At 38.3% G+C, this 22,519-nt stretch overlaps 1 protein-coding gene across 2 annotated transcripts; it reads left to right on the top strand.

The window, feature by feature from the left end:
• The first annotated feature begins 281 nt into the window (after positions 1-281).
• LOC113325440 (AT-hook motif nuclear-localized protein 1-like) lies at positions 282-2,658 on the top strand. 2 transcript variants are annotated; one of them, XM_026573646.1, is made up of 5 exons: positions 282-843; positions 1,194-1,261; positions 1,368-1,499; positions 1,709-1,870; positions 1,980-2,658. In XM_026573646.1, the coding sequence occupies exons 1-5, from the start codon at positions 600-602 to the stop codon at positions 2,379-2,381; spliced, it is 1,008 nt and encodes a 335-aa protein (XP_026429431.1). In that variant the 5' UTR covers positions 282-599; the 3' UTR covers positions 2,382-2,658. The 2 variants fall into 2 exon arrangements, with proteins under 2 accessions (XP_026429431.1, XP_026429432.1); XM_026573647.1 differs by having other exon boundaries at positions 1,709-1,841; positions 1,980-2,191.
• Positions 2,659-22,519: the final 19,861 nt, after the last annotated feature.

Below are 22,519 nucleotides of genomic sequence, written 5' to 3'. Positions count from 1 at the left end.
CTAGATAAAAGGTGACATAGATTTATTTCCAATATCTTACCCAAAATAAAATAATGGTCTCCACAAAAAAAACCATGGTCCAAAAAAATCGTTCATTCACTTAATATGACATTTTCTTGGCGAGTGGGTGTAGGGTCTGTGGTTGAATCTAATGCCATGCCACAACCACCAATTCTAACCCCCCGAGCATGCGGGGGAGAGTAAAACCAAAAAGCGAATAAAGCCATCTTTATAGTTTGCACTCCATGTTAAGTGTGGGTATTTTGGACAAAGCTGTCCTTATCTGAATCTCAGTCTCAGACAACATTAACATCAATGAAAAAGATATCTTAACTTAAAAAACAACACATTTTTAAGATTTCCTTCTCCATCCCATTGATTTATGAGATTACAGTGTCTAGTTATCTGTCTCTCTTGACTTTTATTCCCAGATTCTTTCATCTCTGCCGCCATTACTACTCGTACTAAAAGTAACCCTCACTTCCATTTTTGCGAAAATCTCTGTTTTTTTTTGCTCTATTTGTGTTTTGTACTGAAAAAACATCATATTCTAGAGATTCTTGGGATGTGCAATTGTATATAAGTTTCTGGGTCTGTAAATGAAAACTGACTGCACAATGAGTGAAGAATTAATGTTTGAAATGGATAGAAGCACTACCGAAGAAGGTGATCTTGAAGAAGAAAAAGCTGTAGAAATTAACAGTAATAACAAAAGAGACAAACCCTTGTCAGAAAATGTGCAGTCAATCTCACCAGTTTTTTCATCTTCTTCTTCTGATTTTAAGAGAAGAAGTAGAGGAAGACCTAAAGGTTCTGGCAATAGACAACTCCTTGCTTCTCTTGGTAAATATCCTTTTCTGATTAATCTAAGCAACAAATTTCTTTATGCTTAGTGTTTCTAAGGGTTGATTTGTAATGGGTTTTAGATTTATTTAGTAATTACAATGATTTCAGATGAATTTTTGCTAATTAAGTTGGTTTCTTAAGGGTCATAAGGTTGATAATGTAGTGTATAAAGAGCCCTTTAAACTATATCCCAGTTGTAGCAAGGAATTTGTGATAGGGTTCATTTGTTAGTGAGAATGGTAGAAATGACTCAGATGTGCTAAACAATTGCATTTTCTTATGCTATGCTGTAATTTTATTTGAAGAATGTAGTTTCGTCTCACGTTGAAGTAAATTGATTGTTGAAGGTGAATGGGTATCTAATTCAGCAGGAGGAAAGTTCTTACCACATGTAGTGACAATAGATTCAGGGGAGGTAATGCATCAATTACACAATGAAAATGTTTTTCGAGTTGCAAATATTTATGCTTCGACGGTAACGTGACTTCAAAGGTGGTGCCATTTTGTTGGGGTACTTGCAGGATATTGCTGCAAAAATAATATCATTTTCACGCAAGGGTCCTCGGGCCATCTGCATTCTTTCTGCTAATGGATCTGTTTCCAATGTTACTATTCGCCAACCGGGGTCTTACAGTGGTATCTTGTCATACGAGGCATGTTCTTGAACTTGTTTCTGTTTGCTCGAAGTTGGATTTATATCTGGTTCTAGTAACAAAACTTTTTCTTGTCTGCCTTAGTAGTTCTTAGATGGTGCTCCAGTTTTCACTATTTGGCCTTTTTCTTGTGCTTTTCATGGTTTCGAAAGCTTTTGTAAATTTCAATCTCATTTAAATTGATTGTCTGGCTACTTTTGTTTGTTCAGGGCAGTTTCGAGATATTGTCTTTGACGGGTTCCTTCACCATCAACAGTACGGGTGGAGTTCGCAGCAGAACTGGTGGGTTAAGTGTCTCGTTGGCTGGCCCTGATGGTCGCGTGGTTGGCGGAGCAGTTGCAGGTCAGTTATTAGCTTCCAGCAAAATCCAAGTAAGATACTACATGGTTTCTTTTAATCTTACATTAGATATAAAATGTAGCCGTGAGTTCATGATTTCTACAATTCATTGAGGGAAACTTGTTTTTGTTATTTCTCTAGGTCATAGTAGGGAGTTTCCTGCCAAACACTCACAAATCACAAAAAAGGAGGCAGAATGTTGAATGCTCAATCGCTTTAAGTCATCGGAAAGACATGCCGCCAACAGCAGCAACACCAATTTCCCAAGCAAAGCCAGACGAAGAAATCAGTTTTACTCCAATGCCAACACTAACTGAACAAACCCAAGGAGAGGAGGAAGAGGAAGTAGAGATTAGGGCAGACTTCGCGGAAATGCATACATTACTTGAACCAAGACAACTAGGAGGAACAGAGAACAATGGTAATCACACCGCAAACACTAAGCAAAGTGCTGACTGCTCTTCTTTTCCTGTTGTTGGTCAGCACATGCCCCGCTCCGTGCCTGATCAAAGACTGTCATCTGATACTCATGGGTACATATGAGGAGTATAGGGATACAAAGGCATGTGTTGTCCTTGACTTTGTTTTTCTTTTAAGGTTCCTAACACTAATATCACTTCTCCAAGATTTTTATTTAATTTTGAGATGTGGACGAAATTGCTAGTTTTGTAACCTCCCGGAATTGTTATCAGATTAGTTAACAGTAGGTTAAATTGTACCCAGATCATAGACGATCCATTAAGCAAACTACATCATGTGGTAATTGTAATGTGTGTGACATTGCAAAATTGTTGAATGATCGGTAAAGCAATAGCTTCTTGTGAACCATAAACCTTTCATGTGGTTTTAATGATTCAATATTAGCTTCCGTTATGCAACCTTGTATGGTGGTCAGTGACTACTACCATGAGCTGATGAAGTTGAAATTCGTCTATATCGAACCTCATTGACCGGTTCAAGACTTAAGTCTTCTCCTTTTGTAGGTATTGATTTATCATTCTCATCTACCCAGGAGCACAAACCAATCGGCCATCTCTAAAAATGAACAACACCTATCTAGGAGAGCCAACGATCTTTAGTTCAAAGATTCTTTATATGGGGAAGGTAAAAGCTCTTCTCATTGTATCTCCAGCAAAAAAAAAAAAAAAACTCGTATGTGGAAGTTTTCCACACCTCAAGACTCTTGATATTAGCAACTCTAGCCTTAGCTGCCGGCAGGCACATGTTCCTGTTCGAATCTGCATTATTGATATTGCGGTTCATGAAACCTTATTGAAAGTGTTCGCTTTTGAAATAAAACTATTTTACGGTACTTTTTATAATTTTTAAAAACCATCAGCAATGAGCAGTCTAGCTCAGGTTGATCCAGTGAAATCGAAACAAAGTTGGCATTATCATTTATTGATGGGATTATAGTATGTCAATCATTTGCAATAGTTGAAAATGAAATTCTGCACAAGAAAATAAAATATGTATTACTGTCAATGTCATACAGAATCAAAATAATCACCCTGTTTATCAAATTTGTATTTTGACAAATAATCGTTGAAGCTTGCTTTTATATGTTTTGTGGTACGAAAGTATGGGAGGTTTCATTCCCTCCTCAAGAGATGAAGCTTTCAGATGTTTATTAGGACAAAAGCCGGGGAGATTCGTTCACTCTTAAAAGAAAACTCCAACATTATGGGAGGTGCTTTGCAAAGAATTTTAAATGTTTTGAACGCTTCTGATCCAGCCACTAAGCTAATGAGTCCACAGCTAATTGTGAGATATCCATTTCTTAATTGTTTTATTTTGGCTCTCCAAGTGTTTCAATTTACTCCAACATCTCATGGGTTTCATTCACGCGACCAGCGACCGGATAAATACGAACCAAAACTTAACCTAATCAAAATACAAACTTCAATGGGTATTTGATTTGAAGTTGGGTAGATAACAAAACTTCGTAAGTTCTGTTTAAAGAGTCAACTTAAAGTCGAGCTGTAGGTATAAACGAATAAGCAACGAGGCATATACCACACCTATTAATACATAATATCAGTGAAGGAGAAAAGGTTGTGCATGCTCATGCAAAAAATCAAATGTTAAATCTTGACACTGATTTGTTGAGCTTTCCCTAATGTTTTAGTACAACTTTGACATACGCTATGGCGTGAATCCTAACCAAATCACAATGTCACAATTAGTGACGAAGCCAGACACTTTTCATGGGGGCAAAATTCATATGATAGAAATCGGCGCATAACTTGAGTTTTTTTTTCCCGCATTTTAGTTTATGTTTTAGTATACTTTGAGTGATTATCAAATTATGAAACATTTTACTTTAGCTAAACATGATGTTTATATCATTTTTTTTATATATTTAGGTCACACATCTGATGTCTTTTATTTATTCTGTACCAGTTCTTGTAATTTAGACCCTACCAGAAATCAGATTTTCATTCTACATACATATTTGCCCCTACAAATTTTTATAAGGGCAAAAGTAAATTTTCATTCTATCATACATATAAATTTCAAAATTACTAAGCCGCCTAAATTAGTTAAAAAGATAGATCCCATTTATCTCTACATCCCATCATCCCTAGCCATAATTGAAATAATGACAGCCAAGAACACAATACAAGTTGTAAAAAGATGCTGGTTGGGATGAAATTGATTTTTGTTTCTCCTTGACTTTGTTTCTCTTTTAAGGTTCTTTAACATTAGAATCACTTCTCCGAGATTTTTATTTGATTTTGAGTTGTGGATGAAATTGTTAGCTTTGTAACATGGCGGAACTACTATTAATTAGATCAGTTAACAATAGGTTAGAATTGTTTTCAGATCATGGAGGATCTGTATATTTCGACCCTCAATGTTAGTAAACTACATAATGTGGTAATTGTAACGCGTGACCTTTCAAAACCGTTGTATGATCAGTAAAGCAGCAACTTCTTGTGAAACATAATCCTTTCATGTGGTATCGAAGATTCAATATTCTCTATTATTATGCAACCGTATCGTGAAAGGAAAAATAGGAGAATGGTCATTAGGTGGCCAGTGACTACTACCATGAACTGATGAAGTTGAAACTCGTCTATATCGACCTTAATTGGCTGGTTCAAGACTGAAGTCTTCTCGTTTTGTAGGCCTCAGTGATGAAACTCAAATGAATTGAATGTCTACATTGTATTGAGACAGTTTGAATCAATGATTTGATTAAGAGAAAAGATAGATTCACAAAGAGTTGCAGTCGAGTTTATATACTATAACTGATTGAACAAAGACCGACACTCTCACGTGTGGGAAACACACCAACACAACCTGATTAGCTCTCACTACAGACCTCTACAGACCTGACTTGAACTATTTATGTTATTATCCCCCTTCAAGGTCAAGGTGGATGGCAAAGAAACCTTGAACTTGTAGACCTGACCTGAACTATTTATGCTAATAGATAAACAATAATTACCAAGCACTAGAAATCAGACAATATAACTCTCCAGCACCACAAGATACAACAAATACCAGCAGTAGAAACACCCAAGTTTGTAACGAAAAACTGCAGTCACAGTTACGACTTCTCGCAGACAGATGCAAATACTTGGACTGTTGGACAAGCCAGATTGGGAGATGGTAGTTGTTGTTGGCGATAAAGGATGTACCAAAAGGTATAACATGACAAGTTAGTGCAGGAAAATACAAGGGGATCATCAAAGAATAATGTGTACTTGTTGCAGTAGTAGGAGACAGTCCTTGGTGCAGTTCATAAAAAAATTTGTTGTAGGAAAGTATAGGCATGGATTTTTCATGTTGCAGTAGAGTAAATGGACAAGTAGGTGTATATGTTGATGTAATAGGCATGTGCAGTAGGCATAGGAAGCAGATTTGGTGAACCAAAAATATACCATGCAGTGGATAAAGAACCTGAACTCATACCTGAATGAAGTAGCTGTAGGCGGATACTAGTAAAACAATTGTAGTTTCTAACCGATAAGAACCTGCAATGCCCATCAGTCTTGCAGTCCAGATATTCACAAGCCGATGTAGCACATAGTTGTACCAGAAAGCTGCAGGAAGTAGCATAAAAAAGCAGCTGCTGCTAGCCATGAGAAGTATATGACAAAATCCAGTGCAGGGATAACAACTGAGCTTGTCACCAGATGTATAAGTACACTACCAGAAGTTACCAAGTAATAAACATCTCAGCGTCAGTCCCATCTCTAACAAAGCCAATCATAGAAATGCAATATTGAACCAATAAGATGTAGAGTATAACAAGCAACAACAGCAGGACAACTTCAAAAATGAACATTAACTGACCAATTTAACAATACCACCATTTGTAGAAATGCACAGTTTGAAATCCAGGCAACAACTGATTTGTACCAATCCCAAACACAGAGATATAGATGTAGCAGGAAATTAGAAGTGAATCAGCATATGAAGTAGAAAAAATAGTTGAATAAAAGAACACCATATCAGGCCACAGAAAAACTATTTGCACTTCAATTGCTTGAGCTTGTAAGATGCATTCTCATACAAATACATTGCCAACACCACTAACTTGCATACATCAATGACATTATAAGCAGTTGAGGGCATCAGATTGAAGGACATCAACATATAAGCAAGATTGATAGATGCCTTGATTTATTCAACACACTAGTACTTATGAAAGTACCAGAAATTATTCACTTGAAAAAAGCAAAACTTGAATAATGAAGTAAAAATAGTAAAGGATAAAGGATTACAGGCTACACTCAGAATTAAGTGCAGACTCATCAAAGAGAACATCAACTTGTACTTAATACATCTCACAAATGTCAAAGCATCTTCAGTTTCATCATTAAACTCTCAAGCTAACTCACTCATGATCTCACACATGACGAGGACTGCACCAAAACTAACACCAATGGGTGGACTGATAACAAGCAAATTAAGCACATATAGTGGAGAGAACACTCACTTCATACACTCGTCAATGCCCATCCACGATTTAAGAGGACATTTTCCTCACTTTCAAATGGAACAAAATTAAGCTTCTCTCTAATCTAGACAATGTGTAGCAGAGATAGGCATGCTCAGATTTAGAAGCTCCGTGTATCAACACAAGTAGGACTTGATCAAAAAACTAGTTTCCACAAACCTAGATACGATGAAAACATCTTTTGAAGATGGAATTTTCTGTTGTTGAGATAGTGATGTAGAAGTTGAACACATGAGATTAAAACTAAAGTAATCTAAAGATAAATTTGGAGATTACCAGCATAGACTCAGATTGTAGTTGATGAGGTAAGAGATTTCAAGCCAAAACAACCAAATTGGAAATTGAAATAACTAAGAGCTCAAACCCTGAAATTGAATTTTAGCTTCAAAATACATGCTTAATCCTCTTGACGACGTTGCAATACTAGCATCAGGATCAATATCAACTTCACACTAAGAACCATCAGTAACCACAACTCCGTAATAACTCCATAAAAACTTCAAATTAAACTCTATAAGCAGCAAGAATGAGATAAAGAGAACTCAAACCTTTTGAATCAACATAACTCCAATACGAAACTCAACTCAGAAACATCATTAGTAACACAAGATTCTTCAACACCTTGTTGATGATTTCCTTGAAATAAGAATTGAGACCAACAACTTCTCAATCTTCTGTTGAATCAAATCAGTGGAACGACTTTAAGTTTTTGCCCTAACTAGACCTTGATGTAGAGGATTCGAACACGCTCAGACTCTCTCGGCATCAGGAATCAAGAACAACAATCTTGATTAAAAAATTAGATTGCAGAAAACAACCTAATTATGATGAAAAAACTTTTGTTGAAGATGAATTTGGAAGATGTTGATGTAAGAAAATCTAGACCTGAGATTTTAATTCTTTGTAAGATGAAGAACTGAAAAAGCGGGGGTCTAACAACACCACCCAATATTTCGCTTAACAATCTGTATGGACTAACTCCGAAATACTTTCTAGAGAATCAACTAGACAGTCAGACTCAATCTAGGTAAAAGTATCTCAAGGAGTTAATATCTCTCTCTTGTTTTGATTTACTCAAGCTAATAGAAATCAGCGAGTCTTTAATCAAACACAAGGAATAACTTGGATGGTACCAAAGACCAATATCCAAGGATCAATCAATGACAATCAACAACCAAAGGTTGGATTACTCTAATTAATGATCTAAACGCACAACCTGTATTATTTCAATTATAAAGATAAAACAATATAATGAGGAAATTGAAATAACACAGACACTAGAAATTTTGTTAACGAGGAAACCGAAAATGCAGAAAAACCCCCGGGACCTAGTCCATATTGAACACACACTGTATTAAGCCGCTACAGACACTAGCCTACTCCAAGCTAACTTCGGACTGGACTGTAGTTGAACCCCAATCAGTCTCCCACCGATCCAAGGTACAGTTGTACTCCCTGCGCCTCTGATCCCAACAGGAAACCGCGCACCTGATTTCCTTAGCTGATCTCACCCACAACTAAGAGTTGCTACGACCCAAAATCGCAGGCTTTGACAATAAACAAATCTGTCTCACACAGACAAGTCTATCAAAGGATCATCTGTCTCCCACAGATAAACCCTAAAGGTTTTGTTCCGTACTTTGATAATAATCAAGGTGAATAGGAACCAATTGATAATCCGGTCTTATATTCCCGAAGAACATCCTAGAGTTATCAATCACCTCACAACAATCTTAATCGTATGGTAGCGAGACAAGATGTTTTGGAATCACAAACAATGAGACGAAGATTTTTGTGACTACCTTTTATTTCTTGCCTATCGGAGATATCAATATCAAGCCAATCAATCTGATTGTACTCGTACGATAGAAGATGCAAGATCAGATCACACAACTACAATAAAAGTAGTATCAGTCTGGCTTCACAATCCCAATGAAGTATTTAAGTCGTTAACTTGGTTTTAGAAGAAGAAAACCAAAGGTTAAGGAGAAACGACTCTAGCACGCAAACTAGTATCACACGTAAGGTGTGGGGATTAGTTTTGCACAATACTAGATGTCTCCTTTATATAGTCTTTCAAATCAGGGTTTGCAATTAAGTTACCTTGGTAACAAAGCAATCAATATCCACCGTTAGATGAAAACATGATTTAGATTCAAGCTAATATTTCTCAACCGTTAAATCGAAAACTTAGCTTGTTACACACACTTTACAATGCACGCTTATAGGTTTATTAACCGTACCCAAACGTATGCACTTGTTGGTTCAACAATAGTTAACCAAAAGGTTAGCCATATGAGCATTTCATATCAACCATGTTCTTCTTCACCATAACTAGTTTAAATGACTTCAAGATGAACTAGTTAGAGAGTTGTTCAATTGCAAGGAAATCTCATGTACTACACTAGACACAATTGAAGCAAAGATGATTTGATTCACTTGAATCGGTTCATGAACTTTTATAGCCACGGTTTGCAAACTAAATTCCTTAATATTTTTAAGTTCAAGTTCAGAAATCATCTTCAGATATATAAACTTCTCATTCGCAGACTAGGTTCGCGGACTTAAGTTACCGGGCAGAGTTTACAAACTCCAGCAGAAATTCTCGGGAATGAGAACTTCGCCGGTTCGCGAATGAGTTCACGAACTTAGCTTCACGCAAGTAGTTTGTCAACTCCAACAGTTTTGTTAACGAGGAAACCGCAAATGCAGAAAAACCTCGGGACCTAGTCCAGATTGAACACACACTGTATTAAGACGCTACATACACTATCCTACTACAAACTAACTTCGGTCTAGGCTATAGTTGAACCCCAATTAATCTCACATTGATCCAAGGTACAATTATTCTCTTGCGTCTCTGATCCCAGCAGGATGCTACGCACTTGATTCCCTTAGCTGATCTCACCCACAACTAAGAGTTGCTACGACCCAAAGTCGAAGACTTTAATAAAAAAAATTGTATCATACAGAAAAGTCTATGGTAATAGATAAATTTTTCTCCCATAGAAATACCTACGAGTTTTGTTCCGTCTTTTGGTAAATCAAGGTAACAGGAACCAATTGATAAACCATACTTATATTCCCGAAGAACAGCTTAGTATTATCAATCACCTCAGAATAATCTTAATCGATGCAACGAAAAATGATATTGTGGAATCACAAACGATGAAACGAAGATGTTTGTGATTACTTTTATATCTTGCCTACCAGAGATATCAATCACAAGCCAATCGTTACGATTGTACTCAACACGATAGAATCAACAATATCAGATCACGCAACTACAAGAAAGTATTATCGATCTGGCTTCACAATTCCAATGAAGTCTTCAAGTCGTTAACCTACAGGGTCTCAAAGAAACCTAAGGTTAAAGGAGAATCGACTCTAGCTAATACAACTAGTATCACTCAGGAGGTGTGGGGATTAGGTTTCCCCGTTGCTAGAGTTCTCCCTTATATAGTCTTTTAAATCAGAGTTTGCAATCAATGTTAGCTTAGTAACAAAGCATTCAATATTCACCATTAGATGAAAACCTGATTAGATTCAAGCTAATATCTTTCAACCGTGAGATCAAAAACTTAGCTTGTTATACACAAATGAAAGGCACGATTTTACGTTTGTATAACCGTACCCAAACATGTACATTCGTTGGTTCAACAATAGTTAACCAAATGGTTATCCATATGAGCACTTTCATATCAACCATATTCTTCTTCACCATAACTAGTTCAAATGACTCAAATGAACTAGTTAGAGAGGTGTTCAATTGCTTAGATCTTATAGAAGTGTACAAGACACAATCAAAGCAAAAACGATTTGATTCACTCGAATGGATTCATGAACTTTATATCCACGGTTTGCAAACTTTCATTCCTTAGTTTATATAAGTATAATTTCACGAATAATCGTTTCTAGAAATAACCAACTTAAGTACGCGTATTGAGTTGCGGACTTATGTACCCGGAATAAGTTTGTAAACAATTCAAAAACTGCAGCAGATTTTCTCGGGACGAGAACCTCCGACAGTTTGCGGACTGGGTCCACGGACTGGGTTCGCGGACTTTGTTCTGGTTTTCCTGATCAGCAAAGTACGCATACTTTGGTTCAAGGAATAAGGACTTATACATATATGTGTTACCACACAATGCTTATTTCCAATAATGGTTATATATTCTAAACTCTCATTTCAATCATTGAAACATTCTTAGAGGACGTTATATAGTTGTTATTCACAAACCATTTTTCGTCAAAGCCATTTTTAAGTGATTGAAACTTAACATGACTTTCGTCACTAGGTAAAGATGAACTTGGCCAAAGAGAAAGCTTACCAACACATATTTCGAGAAATAGATAGGCGAGATAAACTCGACTCGAAATAGCAAATGTGTATAATCAAAGTCTATATAGTAAAACGACTTTTGTCTCAACATAAGTGATAGAGTAGATATACTTTTAAGTGATATATAATTTCAAATCTCCACATACCTTTTAGTCGATGAAGTTCCACCAGTTCCTTGAGTAGTTCTTCGTCTTGTATGATGATCGCCCTGGAGTTCTTGAGCTCAACTACACTTTATATCCTAGTCCGAGACTTAGCTATAGTAGACTAGAAATCAATACTTAGAGTTTTGATCACTAACATTGATAAACATGCTTGAGATAGCAACGCATGTGAGTTCGACAGAGTAGTGCTCTAACAATCTCCCCCTTTGTCAATTTTAGTGAAAAAACTATTAATACATATGGAATACAAAAATAGATAAATAAACTTTTGTAGCTCCTACTCCACATGCCTAATCTTCAACATTACTCGAAATCTTCGTCACTTCCAAGTACTCCAATGATTCCAAAGGTTGTAAGTTTAGCATCATCATTGTTGAAAATCCGTAGCTATAGCAATGAGAAAACAAGAATTCTCAATCATTGTTATACAGTGTCATAGTATTATTATACAATATCAAAGTTCAATTGTATCACAACTTCGAGAACAATGCTATGGTGATATGTATTACTCCCCCTTAGTCAATACTCCACCTCACATGGAAACCACTCCCCCTTACATAATGATCCGAAAACCATATGTATTTGTAGTGTGAACTACACATTAATTCTCTCCCTTTTTGTCAATAAAATTGGCAAAGGTACGAAAACGGGATCCTAATGAAATTTCCAAAGAGACATTTCATGACCAAAATCAAGCACATATCAACTTATTTAGATGAAATCATAAAGCTGAAGCTAAATGCTTTCATCAAAAAGTTTATAAATATACAAGATAACTCCTATAATATTCCACAGCCGCACTCCCCACAAAGATTTGGCAATTAAGCACAAGTTCAATTAATAACTCTCCCACATAAAATGTCATTCCCGAAAGAACAACAAGAGCAACCTTAATTTCATAAGAAAAGAAGGATTTCTTTGGACATAAAAAATCACATACGAATATGAATTTGAATCCAAAAATACTCAATTAAATTAACCACAAGAAAACCCATGATTAATTCAATCGGAATACACAACTAAATTACCACAAGAGTGTGATCAATTCAATTGGTCATGCCCGACATAAGAGAACTTACGGAGCCGCACAGTATATACATAAAAAATGGATCAGGGAAGATCAATACTGCGGAATAGACAAAGATTCATTCTATTTTCATCATTATTTGCATAACGATATATAATAGACATGGTTTTTGTAGACAAAAATTCATCCTATCTCCATAAATTATTTGCATAATGACATAATAAGTTCAATTTTTGTTTGTCAAAATTTCATTCAATCTTTTATCAATACTTGCATATCGACGTATGAAAGAGATAACTTTTGACCACGTATGGGACAATCATAGTTCACGGACGCAAACACACATATCCCATAACAAATTGCAATATATAAAACCAATAAAGATTAACACTGCCAAAACAATCTTTGCCCTTGAAGGTAGGATCAATTTTTTTCGCACGGATTTACACCAAGAGTGGTTACCAAAGGCGTATAAAAATATTTTCTTAACATAAATAACATACAAATTCATTAAACCATGCATCATAGTGTTTGTGGGTGAAAACTGCTTCTGCCGGTTTTGGTAATTTTGTATGTGTGGATGAGAAACGAGTCTATACCCTAAACAATGCACTGCACGTGAGTACTTTTGATTCGAGAGATCAATCTGTACAATCCTGGACTAAACCAAGAAATGGCCGTTCCAGGCTTGCTTCGGTCACAAAGTAAAGGAGAAGGGTTGGTCTTAGGGAGGGAAGCGAAGAAAGTATTGAGACCAGAATCGTTGATCCTGAAAGTGTGCTTATTTATGACTTGTATCAGAAAGTAGAACTGGCTAGCAGAATGGAAAACTACCAGGTGATTTCTGGATACTATATTGTTCTCCAACCGAAACTTGTTTTTTGGTGATAAATAGGTGAAAACTATTTATACAAGTCGTAATAAAAACGTAACCTGGTCTCGTAGGAAGTGAAAACGATTGAGTGTTGGAAGAGTAAAGTGTAACGTCAGGAATTATGCTTCCATAATGAAGTAGGTGGATCTGTTTACACCATTACTTCTTGCCATTACTAACCGCCCCACTTTATGACACTTTCTTGTAACGGGCGTATTGCACGCCGCACACTGTAAACCGCCAGACCAATACCCTGATGAGCATCCCCCAGTTTGTGACATGTTTGATGTCTCGAGTGTTTTCGTGGAAAAAATGTAGAAATTTACTACGTGTGGCAAGTTAAAATCAAGAGGCTTACCGCAAGAAAACAGCATGTGATGCTATTAGGCTCGTCTTGGCTGGTCGCCTAAAACTTGCCACAAGTCTGTCAGTTCGGTGGCGAACTCGATGGCTGAGATCGCATCTCATGAGGAAGGGTAGCCGTTGATTATGGCAACCTTGTGTTGGCGCATGATAATGGAGCAGTGGCGTTTTGGTGTACGCCAGTGGCAATGTGGCATGGATGGCATGGCTCGTGCATGCCAGTGGCACGGTGGTGCAAGTGGCGCCTGGCGTAGCCATGGCCACTAGATTTAGGCGGCTGGTCTCCTAAAACTTACCATCAGTCTGCCAGCTCGGTGGCGGACTTGGATGGCTGAGATTGCATATGATGAGGAAGGTAACCGTTGATTATGGCTACCTTCTGTTGGCGCCTGATAATGGTACAGTGGCGCCTTTAGCGCACGCCAGTGGCATTGCGACATGACCAGCATAGTTCGTGCATGCCAGCGGCGTGGTGGAGTGACTGGCGTAGCCATGGCCAATGAAATTTTGGCACGTTGGTGTTAGACTCAAACGTGGTGTGGCAACATCAGTTTTAATGGCCACATTGATCCCCATGTTCCGTGGAACATTTTTTGGCTCGGTTGGCGCGGTAATTTTTCCTAAATTAGGGTTTGGCATGTCGAAACCCCATTTAGCATATATGGCATGTAGCATGCGGTAGGTGGAAGCGGTATGGAATTTTATACAAATGATGACTCTGTGATGCCAGAGTCATGTCGGAGGAGCCATAGGCAGGCCACCATGTAAAAACGGTCAAAGGTTCAAATATTTCCACGAGTGGCCATGGTGTGGCGCCTTTTTTTAGGATTTACTAAGCCCATGCGACTTGCGGCATGTTGCGGGCCGGAGATGGCATAGTTTTGGGCCATAATTAGAAATTAGGGTTTCATCCACCACCATTAGATCATGGACGTGCCTAGGGTTTAGGCTAGCCAAATTGAAATCCATTGTGAAGCTGGTCACGCTCGGAGAGTGGGTTGGCAAGTTTTGGCATGTTGTCGCGGTAAGTGGTGCACTTGGCATGTGCACTTGGCATGCCGGTTTGGCGTGTGCGTTTGGTATGCTTTTGGCATGTGCGCCCGACATGCGTGTTTGGCATGTGCGCCTGGCATGCGCGTTTGGCATGTTTGGCATGTGCACCTGGCATGTTTGTTTTGGGCATGTTTGGCATGCCGTTAGCATGTTGGCATGGTTTTGGGAAGCCAACTTAGTATGGCAACCTCTTGACACAATTTCCACCTCTTTTAATGCTGTGGCAGGTTTAGAGCAACGTGATTGGTCAATGAAAGTAGGGAGCCGGACAAGCATGGGCGTGGTTACCCTTTTGGTGCGCGTGGTAGGTTTAATGCTACCTGATTGGTCGATGGGGAATAGGGCCGGAAATTATGGGCCCAGCCACAACTCATGGGAGTGTGGCAGGTTTAAGGCGGCCTGATTGGTCGACAAATGAGTAAGGGATGGTTGGGTAGCATGGGGCGTGGACAAGTGGCGCCGGCAGGCATGGCCATGCTTCCTCTCATTGTTGCTCCTACTCCGCGGCTCCTTTATTCCTTTCTTTCTGATTTTGGGTCGGACTTTGCACCTACTAATCCATGGAGGATCAATTGCTTAGTCTGGGATTGTTGCTACATGCACCAGTCTGGATAAATTTCATGTGAACATATGTGTTGCTCAATAAATACACCAGTGGAGAGGTTTAACACTCATCACTTTACATGGCTCTGTTTCTTTGCAGAGTGACGACACATTAAATGCGATGTTTTACAATTTTAACCCTGAACTAAAAACCACCATCAACATTAAGTCCCCTGCTTAGCACGTAACAGTGGCATTGTTGCGAGGTAAGCACGAGATGGTGATATATGAGGATAAAAATCGAAAGGGAAGACATTAAGAGAATGCCAGGAAAATATTGCAGATAGTGGTAAAAAGTGATTCATTCTCGAACTTGTGAAGGATAACTTTAGACTTAAATTCAAAACTAAATAAAAATCACTAATAATTATAATAAACACTGACAAAGTTGGTATCAATATTAAAAGAACATGAGGCTAAGATTCCACTATTTTCCAAGTTCAAAGTGATTTGGTCCAATATTTATATTCATGCAATTTTCTCGTTTAATTTGATTCTAAAATATTGCAACTAATAGATTTTCAAAAGTAATAATTGTAAATACCAAGTATGAAGCATCAAGAGTCTATAAACTAAGCATACTCCATCAAAATAGATCACAATCACTCAAATAAAAATCATATTCAATAATAGTTCAAGGCAAATAATCATAATAATAATTGCAATAAATTAAATAAAATAGATTGTACCGCTTTTTGTTGGAAAAATAGCTTCCTCTATCGCCTCAGCAATGGGGTTTAGCTCCTCATATTAATCATGATCTCAAAATAATTGTTTATGGCTCAAAAGATGATTAAAAAGATGAAAAGTGATAATACAGACGATTCGCAACAGTTTGTTGGTGTTGCAATGTTACAGGGAGAAATAGTAGCTAAAGACCTAATGCAACCACTGTGATGAACGACACATAGGTACTGTTGTGAAACAACGATAGTTTTTGCGACAGTTGCTTGTGCGTCAATGTTCTTCGTGTTTTCCTCTTCAGCAAGCAACATATATTTATTTTCCTGCAACTCGATCTCTGGAGCTCTATTCTCCTCTAAACTTCTCCTAAGGTTTCGTACCTTATATGACTTATCCTCTCCTTTTATAGGCCACAGCTCGATTAAATCTCCCCCAAAATCTTGGTTTATCTCCACAGCAAGTTTCGGAGTTTTCTTTCTGCCAAACTCTCTTCACGCGTATTTGACCTCTCCCAATACTTCCAAACTCTTTATTAGATAACTACGAATGTTGGGGAAGCTTTTCTAGCCTTTAATCTCCCTGAATTGTCGAAAAATACTCCAACAGCAACCCGTGACCACAACACCTCTGTTTCCTTCTGTCGATCTAACCCAATTCATTCGATCCAATCACATATACCGACCCTGTTATGCTCTAGGAAGTCCAGCCCAACAAAAATCCGAGATTGAATCTCCTTAAATCTTCCAAGAATGCGAACCCTAATCTACATGCATGCTGGTTTGTTTTCCCGCCAAATTTGAAATTTGAATTTGTGAAGAAAGGGGGCGCCCCTATCCAGAGTAGGGGTGCCTTTAGCAGTCCTTAAGGGGTGTCCTGGGGTCCCCTTATCCAACCGGGGGTCCGAATAGCAAGTGTCCTCCGGGTGCTTTCCGACAACTTTTCGAGCCAATTTTTTCCAAAAATGTTTATTGGCCAAAAATACCTACAAATAAATAAAACACCATAATAAGTACAAAAATGAGCCCTAACAATATATAGAATCGAGACAATCGGACACAAAAATGTGTCTATCAAATACCCCCAAACCTATTATTTGCTAGTCCTCGAGCAAAAATAAAATAAATAAAATCCTAACTCACTGTCGCAGGCATCGTCGATTGCATTTAGCGTATGCAATAAGCCTTTAAACCCTACTCTAGTGGCGGAGTGTTGTCTCCGGAGGGCTTACCAGAGATATACCCACAAAACCTTTATACTCCAGACCCTAGCTATCCACACAGAACCTTGGAGGGCTTACCAGAGGTATGCCCTACTTATTGACTACAGGAGGAATTACTCTGATGTGAAATTCCAATTGATGTACACGAGTTCGCACTCAAGCATACTAAAATTCATATAAAGTGACAGAGCTCTACTCAGATAGTCACATCCAAACTCAGAATCAAACAAATCACATGGATAGATTAAGAAGATGAATATAGAAAAACATAGATGGTTTTGATGTTGACTAAGGTGAACGGTGTTTCTCATATCTGTCTGAAGGCCACTGCCATAATGAACCTATCCTAATGGACTGAGATACGGTCTGACTAATATCAACACACTGGCATATACAAGGGTACCAGTGGTGATAATCCTAACTCTAGGTCAACACAACTGGCATATACAAGGGTTCCAGTGGTCGACTTTATTGAATTTATTCCAGTTGGTTGGTCTCAATTCTTCTCTTTTTTTTCTTTTTTTTTTTTTTTTTTATGGCTATCTCAATCACTCTATTTCACCCTAGCAATGGTAACAACTTGAATCGTGAGCCCCACCTAATCACTTAGAGAAACATATTTAAAAAAAAAAAATAAAAAAGAAGTGAAAAGGACTCAATGAGATATGGCGAAACTACCATGTTATTTCTAACACCTGAGCTCTGTGCTTTTATGAATAGACTCTTTAGATGTTTCCATCTAATCAGATTGGTCCTCAACTCCTACAACCAAAATGCTTCCATCCACTTAGATTGGGTAGTGCCATCCTTAATAGGATAAATTTCTAGGCTCTGGAGTTTATTTATTGCAACGAAAAGGTAACAAAAAGTTCTACCCACCCCCAAACTTAAATCTAACATTGTCCTCAATGTTTCTAATTAAAGAACAGTACCAAAAATATAAGTAACATGAGGAAATAGTAAAGAGAGAAGTCGGAAAGATAGTACCTGGGTGAAGTGTAACCAAAAACCTACAAAAATAATATACAACATACAAAATCGCCTCGATGGTCAATCAAGGTAAACAGGGTCCTCCAGAGGGACCTCCTCAACATCACCTGTAGGAAAAGGCTCTAAAAGGGCTTCAATCGCTGACCGTTAACCTTCGAAGAACTACTACCATCTGGTGTCTCAATCTCAACAGCCATGAGGAAAAACAGTACGGACCACAAAAGGACCGGTCCATCGAGAGCGCAACTTCCCGGGGAATAGATGCAACGAGTGTCATATAGAAGAACTTTTGACCTGGAGAAAATGACTTTCGTAAAATATTCCTATCATGCACAAGTTTCATTTTGTTCTTATACTCCTTAGCACTATCGTATGCATCTCTACGAATCTCGTCCAACTCATTGAGCTGGAGCTTTCTTTGAGCTCCTGCCTTGTCAAGTGAAAAGTTTAAGTTCTTAATAGCCCAATAGGCTCGATGCTCTAACTCAACAGGCAGGTGACATGCCTTGCCAAATACTAAACGATAAGGTGACATTCCAATGGGTGTCTTAAACGCAGTACGGTAAGCCCATAAGGCATCAGTAAGCCTCGACGACCAGTCTTTCCTATTTGGATTAACTGTTTTCTCTAGAATACGTTTAATTTCCCTATTGGAAACCTCTACCTGACCACTAGTCTGAGGGTGATATGGGGTTGCTACTTTATGGGTAATACCGTATTGTTTCATTAAAAGAGCAAACGGTCTATTACAAAAGTGTGAACCTCCATCACTAATTATAGCTCGCGGCGTACCAAAACGTGTAAGTATATTCTCTTTCAAAAACTGGACTACGACCCTGTGGTCATTCGTTTTACACGGAACCGCCTCAACCCACTTAGACACATAGTCTACACGACAAGTATGTAAAGATAACCAAACGAAATAGGAAATGGACCCATAAAATCAATGCCCCACACATCAAAGACCTCAATCACTAAAATAGGGTTCAAAGGCATCATATTTCTACGGGAAATGGTTCCTAACTTCTGGCAACGCTCACAAGAAACACAATGACTATGGGAATCTTTAAACAACGAAGGCCAGTAAAATCCACACTGCAAAATCTTAGCAGCAGTCTTCTTAGCACTAAAATGACCCCCACATGCATGTTCATGACAAAAGGAGATAATACTAGACTGGTCACTCTCAGATACACATCTCCTAATAATCTGGTCCGGACAATACTTAAACAGATAAGGATCGTCCCAAAAGAAATGCTTAACCTCGGCTAAAAACCTAGAACGATCTTGCTTACCCCAATGTTGAGGCATTCGACCAGTAACAAGATAATTCACTATATTTGCATACCAAGGTGATTGGGAAACAGAGAACAATTGTTCATCAGGAAAACTATCCCTTATAGGAAGGGAATTATTAGGGGAACTAACAACTAGCCTAGACAAGTGGTCTGCTACCACATTCTCTGCACCCTTTTTGTCTCTAATGTCTGGACAAAATTCTTGTAACAAAAGGATCCATCTAATCAATCTAGGTTTGGTATCCTTCTTAGACAAAAGGTATTTCAAAGCAGCATGATCAGTATAGATTACGATCTTAGAACCTAATAAATAGGATCTAAACTTATCCAAGGCAAACACGATGGCTAGCAATTCTCGGTAGTTGTATAGTTCATTTGGGCATCATTCAGAGTTTTGCTAGCATAGTAAATCACATGGAGTAATTTTTTCTCGCTGACCTAGCACAACGCCTATAGCATAATCTGAAGCATCACACATAATTTCAAAGGGTAGGTTCCAGTTAGGTGCCTGGACTATCGGGGCAGTAGTGAGTAAAGTTTTAAGCTTATCAAAAGCCTTTAAGCAAGCATCATCAAAGACAAACTTAACATCTTTTGCAAGCAAATTGCAAAGAGGTCTAGAAATCAAGCTAAAATCCTTAATGAATCGACGGTAAAAACCTGCATGCCCTAAGAATGACCTAATATCTTTTACGGTTTTTGGGACCTGTAGAGTCTTAATAAGGTCAATTTTGGCTTTGTCTACCTCTATACCCTTTGAAGAAACGATGTGCCCTAAGACAATTCCTGATTCAACCATGAAATGGCATTTTTCCCAATTAAGCACTAAATTCTTTTCCTTACACCTAGTCAACACTAATGTCAAATGATGCAAGCACTCATCAAAAGATGAACCAAACACTGAAAAATCATCCATAAAGACCTCTAAAAACCGTTCTACCATATCAGAAAATATGCTCATCATACGCTGAAAAGTCGCAGGGGCATTACATAACCCGAAAGGCATGCGTCTATACGCAAAGGTACCAAAGGGACAGGTAAAAGTGGTTTTCTCTTGGTCTTCTGGGGCAATAACGATCTGATTATAACCGGAGTAGCCATCTAAGAAAATAGTGACTATGTCCAGCTAATCGCTCTAGCATTTGGTCGATAAAAGGAAGGGAAAGTGATCCTTCCTTGTGACCTTGTTCAATTTCCTATAGTCAATACACACACGCCATCCCGTGGTCACTCGGGTTGGGATTAATTCATTATTATCATTCTGGACTACAGTGATACCTGATTTCTTGGGGACAACCTGAACAGGGCTGACCCACTTACTGTCTGAAATTGGGTAAATAATACCCGCATCTAACAACTTAAGCACCTCTTTTCGAACTACCTCTTTCATGTTAGGGTTCAGTCGACGTTGCATCTCCCTAGAAGGTTTGGAGTCTTCCTCTAAATGAATCTGATGCATACACACAGTAGGACTTATACCCTTAATGTCTGCTATAGTCCACCCTAAAGCTTCCTTATTGTCTTGAAGTACTTTTACTAGCCTACTTTCCTGATCACTATCCAAATCGGAAGCTACAATCACAGGTAAAGTCTCAGATGGGCCTAAAAACACATACTTTAGAGTATCGGGTAGTGGTTTAAGGTCCAACTTTGGGGGCTCTTCTAAAGAAGGAATTAGGGTAGTCTCAGAAACTGGTAACGGTTCGAACCTAGCTTTCCATCTATCAGTGTCTAACACAGGGGTAGAATCTAATAGAGCATTCACTTGTTCAATAGTGCTATCGTCATCAAAATCTAAACCAAAATGGGATAGACAACTTTCTAATGGGTCTTCAAATAAAATGTTTGGTAATGACTTCTGAACTAAGGCTTCTATCATGTTCACCTCTTCAACACATGTGTCATCTAGCTCATAAGGTAGCTTACTGACATTAAAAATGTTCATCTCTATAGTCATATTACCAAAAGATAAATTCATCACACCATTTCGACAGTTAATGATCGCATTCGACGTAGCTAAAAACGGGCGACCTAAAATCACAGGTATCTGGTTCTCTGGGTCAGGGACAGGTTGTATCTAGGACCACGAAATCCACTGGATAGATAAACTTGTCGACCTCAATAAGGACATCCTCAATAACACCTCGAGGAATTTTAACAGACCTATCAGCTAACTGCAGTGTTATCTGAGTAGGTTTCATTTCACCAAGTCCTAGCTGTAAGTACACATGGTACGGAAGTAGGTTCACACTGGCTCCTAAGTCAAGTAAAGCTTTTTCTACCCGGGTTTACCTATTGTACAAGCAATGGTAGGGGAACCTGGGTCTTTGTACTTTGGGAGTTGTAGTGTTTTGAATAATTGAACTTACGTGACTAGCTAAAAAGGCTTTCTTATGGACGCTAAGTTTTCGCTTTCGCGTACACATATCCTTAAGGAACTTGGCATAAGCAGGAATTTGCCTAATTGCATCTAATAAAGGAAGGTTTATGGTAACTTGCTTAAAAACCTCCAATATGTCATTAAAGTTCGATTCCTTCTTTGTTGGTACTAATAGCTGAGGAAATGGGGCTCTAGGCACAGAATCAGACCTCTCAGGAACTGAGTTGGCATCATCAGAAATTTTATCAGTTTCCTTAGCTAGTGGTCCTGAGGGGTGAACTACAGTATGTTCACTATCGGGCATGGTTACCTGATTGTCTACTATTCTACCACTCCTAAGGGTTCTAATAGCATTCAATTGATTCGATGGTTTTGTACCTACTTCATGAACTCCTCTAGGATTGGGATTAGTCTGACTAGGGAACCTACCATTATCTCTCTCACTTAAGGTCTTAGCTATTTGGCCGACTTGAAGTTCTAACTTAGCAAGGCTCTGAGCATTAGTTTGAAAATTCTGCTTGGTTTCCTGTTGAAAACTAACATGGCTCTGTGCTAACATTTCCTGAGTTTTTGCTAACATCTTAATAGATTCCTCTAAGCTAGTCTTTTATTTTCTGGGCCTGATGTATTCCTAGTGTAGCCAAAACCTGGGGGAGCATTAGAATTATTAGACTGACCCTGACTCTGGCCCTTAGACCATGAAAAGTTCGGA

Source organism: Papaver somniferum, chromosome 11 (assembly GCF_003573695.1).
Source record: "Papaver somniferum cultivar HN1 chromosome 11, ASM357369v1, whole genome shotgun sequence".
Classification (NCBI taxonomy): domain Eukaryota; kingdom Viridiplantae; phylum Streptophyta; class Magnoliopsida; order Ranunculales; family Papaveraceae; genus Papaver; species Papaver somniferum.
Note: the sequence above shows the minus strand (reverse complement) of the source record. Positions and strands in the feature narration are given on the sequence as shown.

Coding starts and splice junctions, on each gene's coding strand:
- LOC113325440 (XM_026573646.1), top strand. CDS start 600: ATGAAAACTGACTGCACAATGAGTGAAGAATTAATGTTTGAAATGGAT. Junction 844..1,193: donor ACAACTCCTTGCTTCTCTTG/GTAAATATCCTT, acceptor TGATTGTTGAAG/GTGAATGGGTATCTAATTCA. Junction 1,871..1,979: donor TAGCTTCCAGCAAAATCCAA/GTAAGATACTAC, acceptor TTATTTCTCTAG/GTCATAGTAGGGAGTTTCCT.